The sequence below is a fragment of the Saccopteryx leptura genome, chromosome 3, assembly GCF_036850995.1.
Source record: "Saccopteryx leptura isolate mSacLep1 chromosome 3, mSacLep1_pri_phased_curated, whole genome shotgun sequence".
Classification (NCBI taxonomy): domain Eukaryota; kingdom Metazoa; phylum Chordata; class Mammalia; order Chiroptera; family Emballonuridae; genus Saccopteryx; species Saccopteryx leptura.
The window spans coordinates 247,095,749-247,116,233 of NC_089505.1; the positions used below are offsets into that span (position 1 = coordinate 247,095,749).

Sequence of the window (20,485 nt, forward strand, 5' to 3'; positions counted from 1 at the left end):
CTACAGTGAAGCAAATGACCCGTTGCTCAAGCCAGCGACCATGAGGTCATGTCTGATCCCATGCTTAAGCCAGCAACCTCGGATTTCAAACCTGGGTTCTCTGCATCCCAGGCCAATAGTCTCTCCACTGCGCCACTGCCCGGTCAGGCTACTATGATGTTTTATTGGTGATTTTTCTCATTCCTTCTACACTTACTAGAGTTCAGCAAGAAAAAGCTATCCTTCCCTGCCGCTGCCAAAAAAGGATCTAGTCAAGTATTATTATATATATATATATATATTTTTTTTGTATTTTTCTGAAGCTGGAAACGGGGAGAGACAGTCAGACAGACTCCCGCATGCGCCCAACCGGGATCCACCCGGCACGCCCACCAGGGGCGAAGCTCTGCCCACCAGGGGGCGATGCTCTGCCCCTCCAGGGGGTCGCTCTTTTGCGACCAGAGCCACTCTAGCGCCTGGGGTAGAGGCCAAGGAGTCATCCCCAGCGCCCGGGCCATCTTTGCTCTAATGGAGCCTTGGCTGCGGGAGGGGAAGAGAGAGAGACAGAGAGGAAGGAGGGGAGGGGGTGGAGAAGCAAATGGGCGCTTCTCCTATGGGCCCTGGTCGGGAATCGAACCCAGGTCCCCCGCACGCCAGGCCGACGCTCTACCGCTGAGCCAACCAGCCAGGGCCAAGTATTATTATTGTGTTTGGTTTTCATTGCCTTTTAAATTAATTTTATTCTATCTTTTAAATTTTATTGATTTTAGAGAGAGGAGAGAGAGAGAAAGGGAGGAAAGAGCAGGAAGCATCAACTACTTCCTTTATGTACCTTGACCCAGCAAGCCCAGGTTTTCAAACTGGTACCCTCAGCATCCCAGTTCAATGCTTTATCCTGCACCATCACAGGTCTTAAGTCCTTTTTAATCAAGAACAGTCCTCCTGCCTGACCAGGCGGTGGTGCAGTGGATAGTGTCGGACTGGGATGCAGAAGACCCAGGTTCAAGACCCCAAGGTCACCAGCTTGAGCGTGGGCTCATCTGGTTTGAGCAAAAGCTCACCGCTTGGACCCAAGGTCGCTGGCTCAAGCAAGGGGTTACTCAGTCTGCTGAAGGCCCACGGTCAAGGCACATATGAGAGCAATCAATGAACAACTAAGGTGTCGCAACGAAAAACTGATGATTGATGCTTCTCATCTCTCTCCGTTCCTGTCTGTCCCTATCTATCCCTCTCTCTGACTCTCTCTGTCTCTGTAAAGAAAAAAAAACACAAAAAAAAAAGTCCTTTTTTTTACTTTTTTTAGGACAGTAATATTTTGAAGAGATCAAACAAGTTGGTTTTTATAATATGCCAAGTTTGGATACACATATCCAATATGTAAACATTAATCTAAATTTAAGCTTCACTAGATTCAAGTTAGATCTTTTTTGACCGCTTCGTAGGTAATGTGAGATTCATTTGTACACACAATGTCTCATTGTCCATCTATAAAATTGAAGTTTGATCCCTGGGTCAAAGTTCTCCCTTTTTTTTTTTTTAAGTGAGAGGTGGGGGAGGCAGAGACAGACTCCTGAATGCATCCTGTCCAGGATCCACCCATCAAGCCCCCCATGGGTCAATGCTCTGTCCATCTGGGGCTGTTGCTCCATTGCTGGACAACTGAGCTGTTTTACTGCCTGAAGTGAGGCCATGGTGCCATCTTCAGTGCCTGGGGCCAACTTGCTCCAACCCTTCAAGCCATGGTTTCAGGAGGGGAAGAGAGAAAAGCAGGGGTGAAGAAGCAGATGGTCGCTTCTTCTGTGTGCCCTGATCAGGAATCGAACCCAGGACTTACACATGCCTGGCCAATGCTCTACTGCTGAGCCAACTAGCCAGGACCAAAGCTCTCACTTTTAAGGTAGGGTTTTCCTTTTGCAGTTGTTAAGTGATCTATGTGATAACTTTGGCACCCTGCAAATACTCATAGTATAATACTTGTAGGGCTTACACAGTTAATTAATTTAATGTGATTCGTCTAAATTTTCTGACTAGCATTTTTCTGTAAAGAAAAGCTTTTCCATTAGCTAGAGCTATTAGATACACTATACTGGAATTTCTACTCCAAAGACAAGATAAATGCTTAATTCTTTCACTTTTTATTACTGATTTTTTTTTTCCTTTTTTTTTTTAAATTATTGATGACCCTGGCTGGTTGGCTCAGTGGTAGAGTGTCAGCCTGGCGTGTGGAAGTCCCAGGTTCAATTCCTGGTTAGGGTACTGGAGAAGCGCCCATCTGCTTCTCTACCCTTACCCATCTAGCTTCTCTCTCTCCTCCTCCCCTCCTGCAGCAATGGCTGGATTAGAGCAAGTTGGCCCTGGGCACTGAGGATGGCTCCATGGCCTCCGCCTCAGGCGCTAAAAAATAGCTCTGGTTGCAATGGAACAAGGGCCCCAGATGGGCAGATCATTGCCCCCTAGTGAGCTTTCTGGGTGGATCCTAGATCCTGGTCGGGGCACATGTGGAAGTCTGTCTCTGCTGCTACTCTCACTAAAAAATAAATAAATAAAATTATTAAGTGAGAGGTAGGAAGGCAGAGAAAGACTCCTGCATGTGCCCCAAGTGGAATTCACTGGCAAGCCCCCTGCAGGGCTGGTATTCTGCTCATCTGGGGCTGTTGCTCTGTTGCTTGGCAGCCAAGCTATTTTAGGGCCTGAGGTGAGGCCTCCGAGCCATCCTCAGCAACTGGGGCAACTTGCTGAAACTGTTCAAGCCATGGCTGCAGGAGAGGAAGAGAGCGAGAGGTAAGGGGGAGGGATGGAGAAGCAGATGGTCACTTCTAATGTGTGCCCTGACCAGGAGTTGAACCCAGGACTTCCATATGCCAGGCTGATGCTCTACCACTGAGCCAACCGCCAGAGCTAATACTGATTTTCAAAACAAGGACTTGATGTAGTAATAATCTCCAAAATTGTTGTTGGGTAGATAATGCTTTTGCTTTTCTTTCCTTTTTTATTACTATTTTTTTTTAGTATCATTATTCTACCTGATGTTTAAATGTTCATTGTTCCTTAAGATTTATCATTTCTCCATTTACCATTTTAAACTATTCCAGTGCCTTCATACTAATCACTGAATATATGTTTGTTGAATGGGTAACTGAAAGGAAGGAACTGAATCCACACTTTTTGACAAATGGATGTTTATTTTTCTGGGGAGAATCTTATCTTTCATTACATGTTTTCTGAAGGATTCTTGGTAGCAGAATGAGAAACTACAATTGTTGAGAGACTACATATTCTCTGATTTCAGAAGTGAAACCTCTAACTCTATCTAACAGGTCTAGAGGTAATCTCATTTCACAGTCCCATTTTGAAAATTTATTTATAAACCCTTTAAATAATGATTATCTGAGTCATGTGGTTTTATAGTACACTACACTAGTTAAGTTTGCTAGTCACCAGTTGATATTATTTGTTAAAGGTCTCTCCTGGAATCTTGGTACTCCCTCTCCACATCCACTGATCAGTGATATTTATTGAAGGTTTTTTTTTATCCCTGTGAGCATGTGAGCACCCAATAAAAGATTGATCTGTGATTTGATAGGGAAAGACAGGAAGGGAGATAGATGAGAAGCATCTGTTCTTTTTTGCAGCACCTTAGCTCATTGATTGCTTTCTCATATGTATCTTGATGGGGTGAGGGGCTACAGCAGAGCGAGTAACCCCTTGCTCAAACCAGCGACCATGGGGTCATGTCTCTGATCCCATGCTCAAATTGGTGAGCCTGAGCTCAAACCAGCAACCTCAGGTTTTGAACCTGTGTCCTCTGTGTCCCAGGCTCTATCCACTGTGCCACTGCATGGTCACGATGATTGTGATTTTAAAAAATGTTTATTGCTGGCCTGACCTGTGGTGGTGCAGTGGATAAAGAGCTGACCTAGAACTCTGAGGTCGCTGGTTCAAAACCCTGGGCTTGCTGGTCAAGGCACATGTGGGAGTTGATGCTTCCTGCTCCACCCCTCTTCTCCCTCCTCTCTAAGATGAATAAATAAAATCTTTAAAAAAAAAAATGTTTATTGGCCCTGGAAGTCCTAGGTTCGATTCACGGTCAGGACACACAGGAGAAGCGACCATCTGCTTCTCCACCACTCTCCTCCTCTCCCTCTCTCCCTCCCCCTTTTTCTTTTTCTCTTCTCCAGCAGCCATGGCTCAAAAGGTTTGAGCAAGTTGGCCCAGGAACTGAGGATGGCTCCATGGCCTCACCTCAGGCACTAAAATAGCTCCATTGCCAAGCAACAGAGCAATGGCCCCAGACGGGCAGAACATCTCCTGGTAGGAAGCTGGCTGCATGTGGGAGTCTGTCTCTGCCTCCCAACCTCTCATGTAATAGTAATAATAATAATAATAATAATAATAATAAAAAATGTTTTATGTAAACCAAAGTATACCTAAATTGGATAGTGTTAGAGATATCATGTAATATAATCAGTAATACTGTAGTAGAAATAATTGCAGAGCTTTCCAGAATTGACTGGATAAAGTGTATATATCTAATGATTCATTTGAGAGATTTTATAAGCATAGCCTCCTAAGGTAAACCTAGGAACTTAGAAGTAAACAACAGGTTTAATTTGCAACTCCTTGACTAAAACCACACAGTACCTTCCCCTCTACTAGCAGTGTCCAGTACACTTGCAAGTTACATGTATCTGTTTTGAAAGAAATTTTAAAGTTTTGGCAAACTTTTATAAGCTTTTCCCAAATAGTGTGGTTTAAGGTTAAGAGCTACCTGCGTCGGCCCGGTGTGTGGAAGTCCTAGGTTCAATTCATGGACAGGGCACACAAGAGAAGTGCCAGTCTGCTTCTCCACCCTTTCCCCTCTCCTTTCTCTTTAACTCTCTCTTCCACTCCCACAGCCAAGGCTCCATTGGAGCAAAGTTGGCCCCAGCGCTGAGGATGGCTCCATGGCCTCTGCCTCAGGTGCTAGAATGGCTCTGGTTGCAACAGAGCAACGCCCCAGATGGGAGAGCATCGCCCCCTGGTGGGCATGCCAGGTGGATCCCGGTCTGGCACATGCAGTAGTCTCTCTCTGCCTCCCCACTTTTCACTTCAGAAAAATACCCAAGCAAAAAAAATTAAATAAATAAATCCACCTAGGTCTAAAATCATATTTTGGTAAGCAACTTTAGAAGCTAATCAAAAAAAGCAAATTTACTCACTGAGCTGTCAAGAAAGGGCAGCGTAAAAACACCGCTTTTGGGTGAAGCAGCAGCGTGCCCTGTTGTTTTGCTTCAATGGGTGGTGTGACAGGGTGAAAGATGAAAGAAAAAAAAATTTAAATGGTAATTGTTTTTCTTTGTGTTTCAGATATGTTGGTAACCTATCCAGAGATGTGACAGAAGCTCTGATTCTCCAGCTCTTTAGCCAGATTGGACCTTGTAAAAACTGCAAAATGATTATGGATGTAAGGGTATTTTACTTCAGTTAAATTTGTTTTGTATGTATATTATTTAAATCCATTACTTCTAGACACTCTTAAGTTAGTTTATATAGTCCGAATTCATAGGAATTATAGTGAATTTGTAGTGAATCAGTTCTGACTATTGAGTTTAATTTGTTTTATCAAAGAGAGGAAAAACAGAAGAACTAAAGCAGATGAGAACTAAATAGAGGCTTCTTTTTTTTTTTTTTTTTTTTTTTTTTTAGCACAAGAGAGACAGACAAAAAGAGAGAGAGATGAGAAGCATCAACTTGTAGTTGCAGCATTTCAGTTGTTCATTGATTGCTTCTCATACGTGCCTTGACTGGGGGGCTCCAGCTGAGCTAGTGACCCCTTATTCAAGCCAGCAACCATGGCTGATCATTGACATGATTTCACATTCAAGCTGGCGACCGTGGGGTTTTGAACCTGGGACCTCACTGTTCCAGGTCAATGCTCTATATGCTGTGCCACCACCAATCAGGAAATATATAGGCTTTTTTCTTTTATGGTGTATTTAGGCATCATAATTGTTTTTGGTTTTGGTGGGGGTTTTTTTGTGACTGAGACAGAGAAGGACAGACAGGAAGGGAGAGAGATGAGAAGCATCAATTCTTCTCATCTCTTAGAAGCACCTTAGTTGTTCATTGATTGCTTTTTCATATGTGCCTTGACTGGGGAGCTACAGCAAACCGAGTAACCCCTTGCTCAAGCCAGCAACCTTGGGCTCAAGCTGGTGAGCCTTGCTCAAACCAGATGAGCCTGCGCTCAAGCTGGCGACCTTGGGGTCTCGAACCCGAGTCCTCCGCATTCCAGTCCAATGCTCTATCCACTGCGCCACTGCCTGGTCAGGCAGCATCAGAATTGTTTATTGTATATGTGGTATTAGTTGTAGACTAATATAGAAATTTTGTTATTATAATTAGATTGAGAAAGTGGGTCAAAATAATACACATTTGACATTGTGAAATGTTTTCTATTTTATTTTTTAAAGGTTGTGATTCAAAAGCATTATGGCAATTACTATTCATCAGATATTAATGTGTAGGAAAAACCTTGACTTAATTCATCTTACTGGTGTTAACCCTGAATCATAATATGTATAAAAAGACATTTAAAGTTTTTTTGATGGGAAAGACAGTGCCAAGGAGAATCCTTTTATCCCATGGTCTCTCCTTTTGGTGTTCTTTTCCCCAGGAAAGAAAATCATATATGTGTATCTGCTACTTTCTTTTCTGTTGTTTTCCAATTTATCTCTTTTTTTAATTGATATTTTAAAATATTTGTCTAGTCAGTTGGCTTTGATTTGTTGTCTTAAGATTTTTAAATGTCAAACATTTCTCCTAAAGTGGCAGGGTCATCTGCATTTAATATAGATGGATTCGAGTAATGTTTTTGTCCTTTATATTCTTCTTACTTGTTTTCTTGTCACATTTAATAGATGTATGTCCTGGGATAAAGAAGAAAAGATCCCTGTACTTATAGAAAAAGATAAAAAGGAGAAACTGGAAAATGATGGAGAATTAAGAAATCAATTTTTCCTTGATGTGGGTCTCCTTCCTTGTCCCAATAATAGCATTTATGGAATGCTTGTTCATTATTTTAATACTGATGCATTATTACCAGTGCTCAACAGAAATATTGTAAAGCACACGTTATTTCCATTAAATATACAGAAACAGTGCTTACAGCTCTTTTTGAACTTGTCTAGTAGGTGTTCAGTGCTTGCTGGAAGGCCCCTAAAAAAAAAATACGCAGAAACAGGGCAAAGCAAGCATGTAAACCCAGATTAAACTATTTGAATATAAATCTTCTCCATTGGTTTGCAGGTGCCATTTTCTACCTTTGTGGGTCATTTAATATATTTGCCTGGTAAAGATCATTAAATAATTTTTTTTAAAGCGAGAGAGAGAGATCAAAGATCACTAGGCAAAATGTTACTGACTGCCTGACCTACAGAAAAGACTAGCTAGGTCAGCCTTTGCCACTTTGTATAAATTTTGGGTTTTTATCACTCAAAGGCTTAGATTAATATTTTGTTTTTATTATTATTAAAGTCTAAATTCCAGTCTTTTAAATTGTTGGATTGATGTTCATATATATGAATTTTATACTTCCTGGAGTATTAAGCTGATAATGTATATGCTTAGAATTTTTTTTAAGAGTTTATTTATTGATTTTACAGAGAGGAGAGGGGAGAGATAAGTATGAACTCAGTTGCTTCACTTTAGTTGTTAATTGCTTGCTTTTTGCTTGTGCCTTGACCTGGCAAGCCCGGGGTTTTGAACCAGTGACTTCAGTGTTCCAGGGTGATGCTCTATGTACTGCACTACCACAGGCCAGGTTGTTTAGATTCTTTTCCTCTAAAAAGTACAGTTTTTTCTGGGTACAAATCAACTAACTAAAGTGAACATTCTTTTTCATTTGATTGCTCTCCTCTTAAATATAAGCAACTTTTTCTAACAACCTTCTGATGCCTATCAACATTGATCTCTAGTAGAATTCTCATTAAGTTTGAATTATATAATTTTTGAAACATTTTTATATTCCCTAATGTTATTAAAATAAAATAATGGGTAGTCTCGGTATCAACTTATGGTTGCCTCTTTGCTCTAAAATTCCTTTTTTTTCTTTTTTTTACAAAGACAGAGAGAGAGAGAGAAGGATAGATAGGGACAGACAGACAGGAACGGAGAGAGATGAGAAGCATCAATTATCAGTTTTTCGTTGTGACACCTTAGTTATTCATTGATTGCTTTCTCATATGTGCCTTGACCGTGGGCCGTCAGCAGACCGAGTAACCCCTTGCTCGAGCCAGTGACCTTGGGTCCAAGCTGGTGAGCTTTTGCTCAAACCAGATGAACCTGCGCTCAAGCTGGTGACCTCAGGGTCTTGAACCTGGGTCCTTCGCATCCCAGTCCGATGCTCTATCCACTGCGCCACTGCCTGGTCAGGCTCTAAAATTCTTAAAAGTTGCCTGACCGGTGGTGGCGCAGTAGATAGAGTGTCAACCTGGGACATTGAGGTCCCAGGTTCACCGACTTGAGCAAGAGCTCATGGGGCCTGAGCACATGCTCACCAGCTTGACTGTGGGGTTGCTGGCTTGAGCCCTAAGGTCACTGGCTTGGCTGGAGCCCCCCTCTTTGCCCCTTCAGAGCACATATGAACAGTCAGTTAACAACTAAAGTGCTGCAACTACGAGTTGATGCTTCTCATCTCTCTCCCTTTCTGTCTGCCTGTCTTTCTCTTGCTTAAAAAATATTCTTAAAATAATTTTCAATTGTGCTTGAAACAATATGGTTTCTTTATTCTAGTATCATTCTGATCTTTTGGTTTTTTGTTTTAACAGTCTTGCTTAGGAGATTATAGAAAGAATTTTAGTCTGTGAAGTCATTTGGTATATTGCACTGATAGATATAAAATATTGGGTACTTTCTGCTTTAATTTACGATAAAACATCCAGGCTTTACAGGTCATCAAATTTAAACTACTTGGAACTCTAGCAGAAAAGAGAGATTTTTTTTTCTTTTTTTTTAGCAATTCACTTTTTTTTTTTTTTTTTTTTTTTTGTATTTTTCTGAAGTTGGAAACCTGGAGGCAATCAGACAGACTCCCGAATACGCCCAACCGGGATGCAACCAGAGCCATTCTAGCGCCTGGGGCAGAGGCCATGGAGCCATCCTCAGTGCCCGGGCCAACTTTGCTCCAATGGAGCCTTGGCTACAGGAGGGGAAGAAAGAGACAAAGAAAGGAGAGGGGGAAGGGTGGAGAAGCAGATAGGTGCTTCTCCTGTGTACCCTGACCAGGAATCAAACCCCGGACTTCTACACGCTGGGCCGATGCTCTACCACTGAGCCAACCAGCCAGAGCCACAAGAGAGAATTTTTAAAAGTCTACTAAACAACTAAAAAAAATGTCAGAAAGTTCAAATTTAAAACCTATTCTAAAACTTTACTTACTTTACTTACCGGCCCTGGCTGGTTGGCTCAGTGGTAGAGCGTCGGCCTGGCGTGCAGAAGTCCCGGGATCGATTCCCGGCCAGGGTACACAGGAGAAGCGCCCATCTGCTTCTCCACCCCTCCCCCTCTCCTTCCTCTCTGTCTCTCTCTCCCCCTCCCGCAGCGAGGCTCCATTGGAGCAAAGATGGCCCGGGTGCCAGGGATGGCTCCTTGGCCTTTGCCCCAGGCGCTGGAGTGGCTCTGGTTGCAACAGAGCGACTGCCCAGGAGGGCAGAGCATCGCCCCCTGGTGGGCAGAGCGTCACCCCCGGTGGGCGTGCCGGGTGGATCCCGGTCGGGCCATGCGGGAGTCTGTCTGACTGTCTCTCCCAGTTTCTGGCTTCAGAAAAATATAGGAAAAAAAACCCAACTTTACTTACCAGAGAACCTCTTCAGTTTTCAGAGCCTATTTACTTATATTTTAGAAACAAGTTTAAGATGGTTGGTTGAGATTTTCTGCTACTCAGAGGCAGCAAGAATATATACACTTATACCAATAAAAAGTATCATATCACAGAGAAGAGGCAGAAAAGTCATTAAAAGCCAACACTAACATTTGAAAACAGGATTCTAGTCATACTTAACCTTTGTAGCTTAACAAAAAGATTGTATTATATGATGAGGAGGAGAATGTAGCTATATATTAATTTGTCCATAATTAGAACTCTTAGTTATTAATAAAAGATTAAATTATATATAGTAGTATAGTATAACTTGTTGATGAAGGTAGCTTTTTATAAAAATAGCTCATTTTTGGCCGTGGCCGGTTGGCTCAGCGGTAGAGCGTCAGCCTAGCGTGCGGAGGACCCGGGTTCGATTCCCGGCCAGGGCACACAGGAGAAGTGCCTATTTGCTTCTCCATCCCTCCGCCGCACTTTCCTTTCTGTCTCTCTCTTCTCCTCCCGCAGCCAGGGCTCCATTGGAGCAAAGATGGCCCGGGCGCTGGGGATGGCTCTGTGGCCTCTGCCCCAGGCGCTAGAGTGGCTCTGGTCGCAACATGGCGACGCCCAGGATGGGCAGAGCATCGCCCCCTGGTGGGCAGAGCGTCGCCCCTGGTGGGCGTGCCGGGTGGATCCCGGTCGGGCGCATGCGGGAGTCTGTCTGACTGTCTCTCCCTGTTTCCAGCTTCAGAAAAATGAAAAAAAAAAAAAAAATAGCTCATTTTTAAGTGTTTACTTCCACCCTGGCTGGTTAGCTCTGTTTGTTAGAGCGTTGTCCCACAATGACAAGGTTGCAGGTTCAATCCCTGGTCAAGTCATATATGGGAAGCAACAAGTGAATGCACAACTAAGTGAAAGAACAAATGAATTCTTCCCTTTCCCCTCCCTTCTCTCTTCCTTCCTTTCTTTGTCTCTCGAAAAATAAATTTTTAAAAACTTAAGCCCTGGCCCTGGCCGGTTGGCTCAGCGGTAGAGCATCGGCCTGGCGTGCAGAGTCCCGGGTTCGATTCCTGGCTAGGGCACACAGGAGAAGCGCCCATCTGCTTCTCCACCCCTCCCCCTCTCCTTCCTCTCCGTCTCTCTCTTCCCCTCCCGCAGCCGAGGCTCCATTGGAGCAAAGATTGCCCGGACGCTGAGGATGGCTCTGTGGCCTTTGCCTCAGGCGCTAGAATGACTCTGGATGCAACAGAGTGACGCCCCAGAGGGGCAGAGCATCGCCCCCTGGTGGGCATGCTGGGTGCATCCCGGTCGGGCGCATGCGGGAGTCTGTCTAACTGCCTCCCCGTTTCCAGCTTTGGAAAAATGAAAAAAAACAAACAAAACAAAAAAAAAACTTAAGCCCTGGTCAGATAGCTCAATTGGTTAGAGCATTGTCCCAAAGCACAGAGGTTGCCAGTTCAATCCCTGGTCAGGGCACATACAGGAAAAGCTCAAAGTTCCCGTGTGTGTGTCTCTCTCTCTGTCTCCCTCTCCCTCTCCTTCTCCCTCTCTCTCTCCCTGCTCTCTCTAAGAAAAATAAAAAATGTGTTTACTTCCTTATCTAAAGATTTATTTGTGGAATGGACCCTCCATTCTCTATGGCCTGGTAGCTGAGATGTTATAATTTTAAGGTAATAGTATAAAACCTAAAATTGGCTGTTGTGTTTTTTCAACAGACAGCTGGAAATGATCCATATTGTTTTGTGGAGTTTTATGAACATCGTCATGCAGCTGCAGCATTAGCTGCTATGAATGGGCGGAAGATAATGGGTAAGGTAAGCTGTCATAATTAATAGTGACTTGCACTGGAAATTTTAAGTTTCACAGTTGTGTTTCCTTTTTAGAAGTATTATATTCACCTTGTAGCAAAAGATCACTTTTATTATTATAAAGTTGGTTGAAGCTTTTAGAGGGCATGTTCTTGGTGCCTTTCACATGGTAAATACTAAGATACTTGTTGAATTCCTCAAGCTTGGATGAAATTCTTGGAACATTGGATACTAATGGAGAAAAATAAAGGACAAATGTTCATTGGTACTTTAGATAAGAAAGGTTGGTTCAATGTTAACAGAGAATTATGTAAGATTAGGATTTGACAACATTCTTTGGGTAAGTATAGGTTAAAACAGGGGTCGGAAACCCTTTTGGCTGAGAGAACCATGAACACCACATATTTTAAAATGTAATTCCGTGAGAGCCATACAATGACCCGTGTACGTTATGCATTATCCAATAAAAATTTGGTGTTGTCCCAGAGGACAGCTGTGATTGGCTCCAGCCACCTGCAACCATGAACATGAGTGGTAGGAAATGAATGGATTGTAATACATGAGAATGTTTTATATTTTTGTGGGGGGTTTTTGTGTGCGTGTGTGTGTGTGTGTGTGTGTGTATGTGTTTTTACAGAGACAGAGAGAGGGACAAATAGGGACAGACAGACAGGAAAGGAGAGAGATGAGAAGCATCAATCATCAGTTTTTCGTTGCGACACCTTAATTGTTCATTGATTGCTTTCTCATATTATGTGCCTTGACCGCAGGCCTTCAGCAGACCGAGTAACCCCTTGCTCGAGCCAGTGACCTTAGGTCCAAGCTGGTGAGCTTTTTCTTTTTTTGCTCAAGCCAGATCAGCCCGCGCTCAAGTTGGCGACCTCGGGGTCTTGAACCTGGGTCCTCCGCATCCCAGTCCAACGCTCTATCCACTGCGCCACTGCCTGGTCAGGCAAGAATGTTTTATATTTTTAACATTATTTTTTTTATTAAAGATTTGTCTGCGAGCCAGATGCAGCCATCAAAAGAGCCACATCTGGTTCACAAGCCATAGGTTCCCGACCCCTGGGTTAAAATGTAAAAAACTTAGCCCTGGCCAGATAGCTCAGTTGGTTAAAGCTTCATCCTGAAGCTCAGAGGTTCGATCCCTGGTTAGGACACATACAGGAACAGATTGATGTTTCTTTCTCTCTCGCCGCCTTCCTCCTCTTCCTTTCTGTCTCGCTAAAATCAATCAATAAATAAAAATTTTTAAAAAGTAAAAAACTGTACCAGAACCGGTGTCCATTTCTTCTCATATACCTTCCTTTGTACTTATAGATGCAAATATTGTAATATCTGGTTTTGAGCTTTATTTTTATGGAATATAAATGTAGAAAAATTTTTTTAGGAAGTCAAAGTGAATTGGGCAACAACCCCCAGCAGTCAAAAGAAAGATACAAGCAGTAAGTATATTTTATACTCTTCGAACATTTGTTTTTATTGTACACAGTAGTTTTATTGTAAAGCATATAAACATCATACATGTTTGCAGTAATATTTTGATCGTTATCCTAAGATATGATTGAATGTGTTTGTGTTAATAAATTTAAGAACAAATCTAATCTTTGTCATCAGGTAGTACCGTTGTCAGCACACAGCGTTCACAAGGTAATTGTATCTTCTTAAACATAAAATGAAATCTCTTGAAAAGGGTATTCACTAACCACCTGAATTTTTTTGTTTGATATTGGGGGGGTGGGGGAGGGAGGAGGTTGTATTCTATTTGTCTCTCTGGCAATATTTTCCCCCCTTCTTCCCAGTGTTGAATAAGTGTGGCTTGTCCACTACTTTGGTGCTATTTCAAGCTCTCTGACCCTCTTGGAGGCAGCTGATGCCTTAGAAATACTTTCAGCAACTAAAGGGCAAGATACCCTGCTTCCTTGAGGTCACGATCTGTGCTCCATATCCAGATCTTCCGATTGCTTGAGTTGCTCCTGACACTGTTTCCCAAATGGCAACCCAATATGTTGCTTAAGGCCTGCCAAGTAGGGGTAACTTTTCTTTCCAAATATACTTTGTCAAATATATGTCTATTTTAAAGTGTTGATCTAACTAGTCTATATATTTTTAAGTGTTTCTTTTCTTGAGCATTGTCTTAAAAAAAAAAAAAAAAAAAACTTCACATGGGGTCGTTATTTCTCTCCGATGCTTTTTTTAGTGGCTCTAATATAAAGTGAAGGGATTACTGTTTTCATTCTGTTGCCTTCAGTCTTAGTTCACATGCACATGGATTCACATAAACTGAATGATGTAATGTCTGGGCAACCAAAACTGTTGGCTTTTGAGAAAACTATCAAATACTTTAACATCAAACTGTTGCAATGCAAGGTATTTCTTTGCTTGTTCTTCACAAAATACGGTTAAACCAAGTATATCATGTAGCTAGCTTCAGTGAATTGTGTTAACTGAGGCAAACTAGGCTAGGTAACTCTCAATACCACTATTTTATTTTAATTTGTAAAGTTTTCATATAGTGGTAAACTCATTAACTGTAAATAATTACTATTAAAATAGTAATTAAATCATTATTATTTTTTGTAAAATTTGTTATATATTAGTTTATTTTCTTAGACCAGTATAAGAATTGGCTGTAAGCAGATATGTAACTGTCAGTTTTCAATTAGATATATCAGTCTTTAGGATAATCTTTCCTATATTGTCACCTTGATTCATTATGTTTAAAATTGATAGGATTTGTATAGATCTAGGATAGTATTTTGTTTATATGTTACTATTCTCCATAAATTATTTTAAGAATACTTTATTGAATACATTTTAGTATTTTTTAAATTCTAAAATTTTATTTTTCTTTTCAATTCCCCTTCCTTTCCCTTATAAGATCATTTCCATGTCTTTGTTGGTGATCTCAGTCCAGAAATTACAACTGAAGATATAAAAGCTGCATTTGCACCATTTGGAAGAATATCGTAAGTAACAGAAGATAAAGTAAAGTACTTTCAGTTAGAAACAATCTTACTTAGAAGTACCTTGAAATTTTATTGTGTATTTTGGACATTAATTTTAACACTTGAATATAATGTATATTGTTAAGAGACTATTCAAGCCACTAAGAGCCAAAGATTATTTTCCCATTTATTAATTAGTCTTTGATCTTCAATTATCTTAGAATCTTTTTTTTTCAATTAGCATTAGCTTTTAAGAGACAAATTTACTATTGTGCACATTGTTTCGTGTATACAGTGTTTTGCTAGCTTGGTTATAATCTTTTAGTAAAGTGCTATGGCTAAGGAATTAAGACCTTTTGGGCACTTCTATGATACCATGCATTTTGTATTAATATGTTTTAACAAAAAGAAACCTCATTTTAACCCAGAAGCAGTTACTAAATGTTAATTCCAAGGTGTCTACCCTTTTGTTGTTATTGTTAAGAACAACAATAACAATAATAATGCCTTTTAGTTTTTTGTGAAGTGCTGTCTTGCTTGCATTTGTTATTAATTACTCAAGGTAGTATATAAAAATTTTAAAATACACGCCATAATAGATTAAGAATAATAATTTGATTACAGTAACTTCTTACATGTAATCATTGAATTTAGAAAACAATATTTTAGGGTTTCTGGTTGCTTTATTATTGTTGCTCCAGTTAGAAGTATAGTAAATTGTCTTAACTGAAGCAAAAAGGAAACACTGGCTTTGGTTTGGTTTGATGAACAGACCAACAGCAAAGATGAGGTGAGGAGACAAGTAAATGCCGATAGATAGTATTGGTGGTAAATTTTGGGACAGTTTTCATTTGAAGAGTTGTAGTTCATTGGTAGGATGATGAACATGCCATAATAAAGGACCCACTTCAAAGGCAGTTGGTGAGATTAAGGTGTATAAATGGACTCTTCTGTTAGTTGACTTTTTTTATGAGAACTAATTAGAAAAATAAGTTCTAATTTTTTTATTGTTCCCTTTAATCTCTTAGCATTTTGATGGTGGTTAATTTGCTTTCAGATATCTAGACTAAACTGTCTTAACCCTTGGCCTCTCAAAGCTGTAAAAATCTCTATATGCAAAATACTGTGTTTGTTTTTCTTTTGGTTCAGAGTATCTTTGTAAGTTTTATCTATTTTCAGATTAGTCATAGGACCATTAAAGGACTAAAGAAGGATTAAAGAACCCTGATCTAGATATTTGCTGCTGCTTCTTTAGGAAATCCTTTCAGAAATAGTAAGAATTAAATATATTTCAAGGCTAACATTTCCTGAAACTTAACTTTAGGAAGAAAATTTTCTAACAGATTAAATAGCTATTTTATTTAAATGCTTTAATTTTGATTGAAGTAACTTTTCTGAAAACATGGGAATTTTAGTTTGGGATTAGATCATGATTTAACAATCAGTGAATTTAAATGACATTCAAATTTTAGTAACTTCATGGCTTTTAAATCATGGATAAATAATCTTTTTGTTAAATATGTTGGTATCACAATTATAGTCTGTAGATTTTATTATGGCCAACCATGATTATTGATGTATATATTAGTTTTTCTTGGGTAAGGCCCTGTCTTGAGTTTTATAACCTTCAGTTGAGTTAATGTATAAATAAAGTTTAGGTTTTAGGCTACCCAAGGAGTGTGTTCCTAAATTTTAAAGAATCATTTTCAGTGGGGTAGCATCAATTCCTTATTTTTTGTTAAAGAAGTTGATAACTATATATTGAAAAGTTCTTATGATAGTCTCAGTAGAAATCCTACAACAGAGAGTTATAAGAGATATTCAGTAAATTGCAACCTATTAAAACATTTAGTATAATGAATACAGTACTTTTTTTCCCCTAATTAATATAGTAAACTCTTCCTGTTCCTTGACTTTAGGGTAATCTAACAAATTTTGGTATATAAGTAAAACAGCTACCAAATTAATGCATGTGTACCATACAAATAATAAGTATTTTTACAGATTAAGAAGTGGCTTGCATTCGTTTTCCCTTTTTACCACTACCTCTTTATCATTTTGACCTTAAGCACTTCATAAATCACTTCAAAATTGATCAAAATATGCTTATGTATACTTTAATATAAAATTATATTGCATGGCTTTCTGACTTGGGTTTTTGTTGTGAAAGTGCCTGTTTTGTTCATGTGTCCTGAGAGAACAAGCATTGTGACATACCTGGCTAACTTAAAAGCAGATTGCCTGTGAAGCACAATTTGAGTCCAATTTTTTGAGGTATGGAGTTTTAGCTATCATGGCTGGGTTTTTTACTCAATCTCAAATAATAGGGCTCTGGTTATTTTGCAGAGTATCTCTGAAGAATGGACAGAATTGCCCTGGCTAACTACAAGCTACGGTTCACAATGGATAAATGTTGGCGTGCTTTTTTACTTTCTGACTTTTTAAAATTTTGCTCTTATATCGTATAGTTTCCAATCAGTCATCTGTGATTGCTACTTTAAAATTCAGTATAAAGTCCTTTCATATATAGTTTAAAACTAAAGTGTGTATCTAGTATTTTTCTTCAATTATTTAGCATTTCTGAAAATACCAAGTTCTCAGAATTTACCAGTAGTCCAAAAGGAGGGGGGGGTATGAATTGATGTGAGAAAATAATTTACTTAATTTAGAGAATGTTCAATTTTTTTATTCTCTTAGTTTCCAGTTTTCTATTTTAATTTTTTAATGATCAGGTAGCATATGGTGTCAAATAGCAAGTTATAAATTGCATGGTTAAAGAAAGTCATTCATCTAATATGCCTGTGAACCATATAAATGGCTAAGTAATTCATCTGAATAGCTGTCTTCACCATGCTTAATATTTAAAAGTTTAAACTTTTTGAAATGGGAGGCAGTTTCTGTATAATATTACATACATGTTTAAGAAGTTATTGATTTGCATGTTTACAAAATTAAGCCTCGTTTGCTAATACATAAATTTTATAAAATAAAAGGTGAATTTGTATTAAAGGTTCATTTTCGAATGAAGATGAAACATGAAAATGAATTGTGTATGAAATTGTCACTTGATGTTCATAGGAGAGTTTGCAAACCTAAAATTCTGATTGTTTCTGATTTCAGAGACGCCCGAGTGGTAAAAGACATGGCAACAGGAAAGTCTAAGGGATATGGCTTTGTCTCCTTTTTCAACAAATGGGTGAGCTCAATAAAAAATGCATGTGCAGTGCTTCAAGAGCAAAGAATTAAAATACTCATTATGTTTTAATAATCTTTTCTTTCATCTACCATTTGTTAATTTTACTGATAATTAACACCCTCACTAAAGGATATGTTCTTTCTCCTGTTTGGTCATTTATTCAACTTTTATTTAGTACCAATGCATACAACGTACTGATAAATTATTTTCAGAATATAGAAAATGGAGGTGTTTAAATTACCAGCCAAAGGGCCCTGGCTGGTTGGCTCAGTGGTAGAGCGTTGGCCTGGCGTGCAGAAGTCCCGGGTTCGATTCCCAGCCAGGGCACACAGGAGAGGCGCCCATCTGCCTCTCCACCCCTGCCCCTCTTCTTCCTCTCTGTCTCTCTCTTCCCCTCCCTCAGCCGAGGCTCCATTGGAGCAAAGATGGCCCGGGCGCTGGGGATGGCTCCTTGGCCTCTGCCCCAGGCGCTAGAGTGGCTCTGGTCGTGGCAGAGCGACCCCCGGAGGGGCAGAGCATCGCCCCCTGGTGGGCAGAGCGTAGCCCCCTGGTGGGCGTGCTGGGTGGATCCCGGTCGGGCGCATGCGGGAGTCTGTCTGACTATCTCTCCCCGTTTCCAGCTTCAGAAAAAAAAATAATAAAATAAAATAAATTACCAGCCAAAGATAGATACTGTAAATCTAATTTATGTATTTAATTCATTATCTCCCTGTTTTATATTCCCATGGTAATTAAAATTAGCTAATAAAATGCTCCCCATAGGGACTTTTTAAGTTGTTCGTTAATATTTCTGAAATGTTTCATCTTTTCTTTCATTCAGCCAACATTTGCTGAATAGCAATTTGCATTGACTTCAAATTTCTGGTTTTTGCAGAGAAAAGAAGGGACAGTGCAGTTTATCAAATGAGAGGTGAGAGTAGGGTATATAAAGAAAGAAAGGCTCATATTTCTTGTGGCAGTTGATTAAAATCTTTGGCATGTCCTCCATTCTATGCAATACTGTACCATTTAAAAAAATACTAAAGATTATGGTAAAGATTTCTATATATTGTTAGGTGGAAAAGCTCACTTGTGTAAAAAGTAAGAGAACATATGTGTGATGTGCAAGTGTGTGTGTGTTCTTTTGCTCATAAACAAGAACTTTGTTGCAGGTTTTCCTGTTTGGGGGTAGGTAATGGGACAGAGCAGGAAGCTTCTCGCTGTATTACATGGTTTGAAGTTTGAATCTTGTAAATATATTACAAATTCTAATAAAAGTAATTAAATTTTTCACTGTTATAACTCAAGGTTCGGAACAGTTAAATGCAGAGATAACAACTTCCAAAAATACAAGAGTGAGAAAATTGATATGCCCTTATCTTGGAGTATACACTAAGGTTTTGTTAACCTTGGGTTTTCTTGTATTGCATCTGTTAGGACTATTTTTTTGCCAGTAATAAATACAGATATACCGTATGTTCTGTGTAAGTGCCTTAGAATGAACCATTAAGAGTTTTTGATAGTGTGAAATGTATTTTAGAAAGGCTTTTCTACCCTGGCTGGATTAGCACAGTTGGTTAGAGCAGGGGTCCCCAAACTGCGGCCCCCTGAGGCCATTTATCTGAGCCGCTGCACTTCCGGAAGGGACACCTCTTTCATTGGTGGTCAGTGAGAGGAGCATAGTTCCCATTGAAATACTGGTCAGTTTGTTGATTTAAATTTACTTGTTCTTTATTTTAAATATTGTATTTGTTCCTGTTTTGTTTTTTTTACTTTAAAATAAGATATGTAGCCTGACCTGTGGTGGCATAGTGGATCAAGCATCGACCTGGAATGCTGAGGTCGCCGGTTCAAAACCCTGGGCTTGCCTGGTCAAGGCACATATGGGAGTTGATGTTTCCTGCTCCTCCCTGAGCCCTTCTCTTTCTCTGTGTCTCTCTTCTCTAAAATGAATAAATAAAAATAATTAAAAAAATAAGATATGTGCAGTGTGCATAGGGATTTGTTCATAGTTTTTTTTATAGTCTGGCCCTCCAGTGGTCTGAGGGACAGTGAACTGGCCCCCTGTGTAAAAAGTTTGGGGACCCCTGGGTTAGAGCATCATCCTGAGGAACAGAGGTTGCCGGTTTGATCACCAGTCAGGGCACTTACAGGAACAGATCAGTGTTCCTGTCTGTCTGTCTGACTCTCCCTCCCTTCCTCCCTTCCTCTTCCGCTAAAATCAATTAAAAAAAATTTGAGGAGTGGTTGGGAGAAAGGCTTTTCTTATTTTAGTGAATGGAATATTTGAAATAGATTTATTACTTCTTGATGTCTTCAGGTTAAATATATGAGCATCAGTTATTGTGTTGGTTTCTTCTGGGTTTTTAAAAAATACATCTGTTTGTAGTTATGCCAAATAGTGTCAAACTGCCTCGTTATTTCTAGTTCTTGTGTCTACTTACATGAGAACTAATGTCTGGTTATTCCTCACTATGAGCCCTTATTTTCCAGTAGTTTGCTATAGCATCTTGCAACCATTTTTCCCAAAATTTACTTTCCAAATAAAAAATCTGCCCTAAAAATATTTTTACTTGGCTTACAAGTTCAGGCAAGGGAATGTAGAGTGCCATTGTGTCTCAGCATTTTGCACAGGAACATTGTATCTTGTGGTAGGATTATTTAAGTGTGCAATACATTATAACTGTCATCTTCCTCTAATGAAGTGAAAGTGTATTCTAAGAAAGTAGAAAAACCTGTG

At 39.8% G+C, this 20,485-nt stretch overlaps 1 protein-coding gene and 1 non-coding gene across 12 annotated transcripts in view; both read left to right on the forward strand.

The window, feature by feature from the left end:
• TIA1 (TIA1 cytotoxic granule associated RNA binding protein) overlaps nt 1-20,485 on the forward strand; it is a 43,495-nt gene that overhangs the window by 13,095 nt on the left and 9,915 nt on the right. For 4 of the 11 annotated variants that reach the window (XR_010750402.1, XR_010750401.1, XM_066378048.1 and 1 more), the window contains exons 2-7: nt 5,326-5,422; nt 11,530-11,628; nt 13,013-13,067; nt 13,240-13,272; nt 14,504-14,591; nt 17,691-17,766. Coding sequence is in view for 8 of the 11 variants with exons in the window: in XM_066378048.1 (XP_066234145.1) it covers nt 5,326-5,422; nt 11,530-11,628; nt 13,013-13,067; nt 13,240-13,272; nt 14,504-14,591; nt 17,691-17,766 (448 nt within the window). In the remaining 3 variants the exon portion in view is untranslated. Of the gene's footprint in view, nt 1-5,325; nt 5,423-11,529; nt 11,629-13,012; nt 13,068-13,239; nt 13,273-13,377; nt 13,993-14,503; nt 14,592-15,749; nt 15,769-16,740; nt 16,845-17,690; nt 17,767-20,485 lie in introns of those variants that run through there. The other 7 variants (XM_066378050.1, XM_066378049.1, XR_010750403.1 and 4 more) reach the window with 6 other exon arrangements.
• Nucleotides 7,117-7,178, forward strand: LOC136402053 (U7 small nuclear RNA). Its single transcript, XR_010750950.1, has one exon. It is a non-coding gene; the product is annotated as a U7 small nuclear RNA (small nuclear RNA).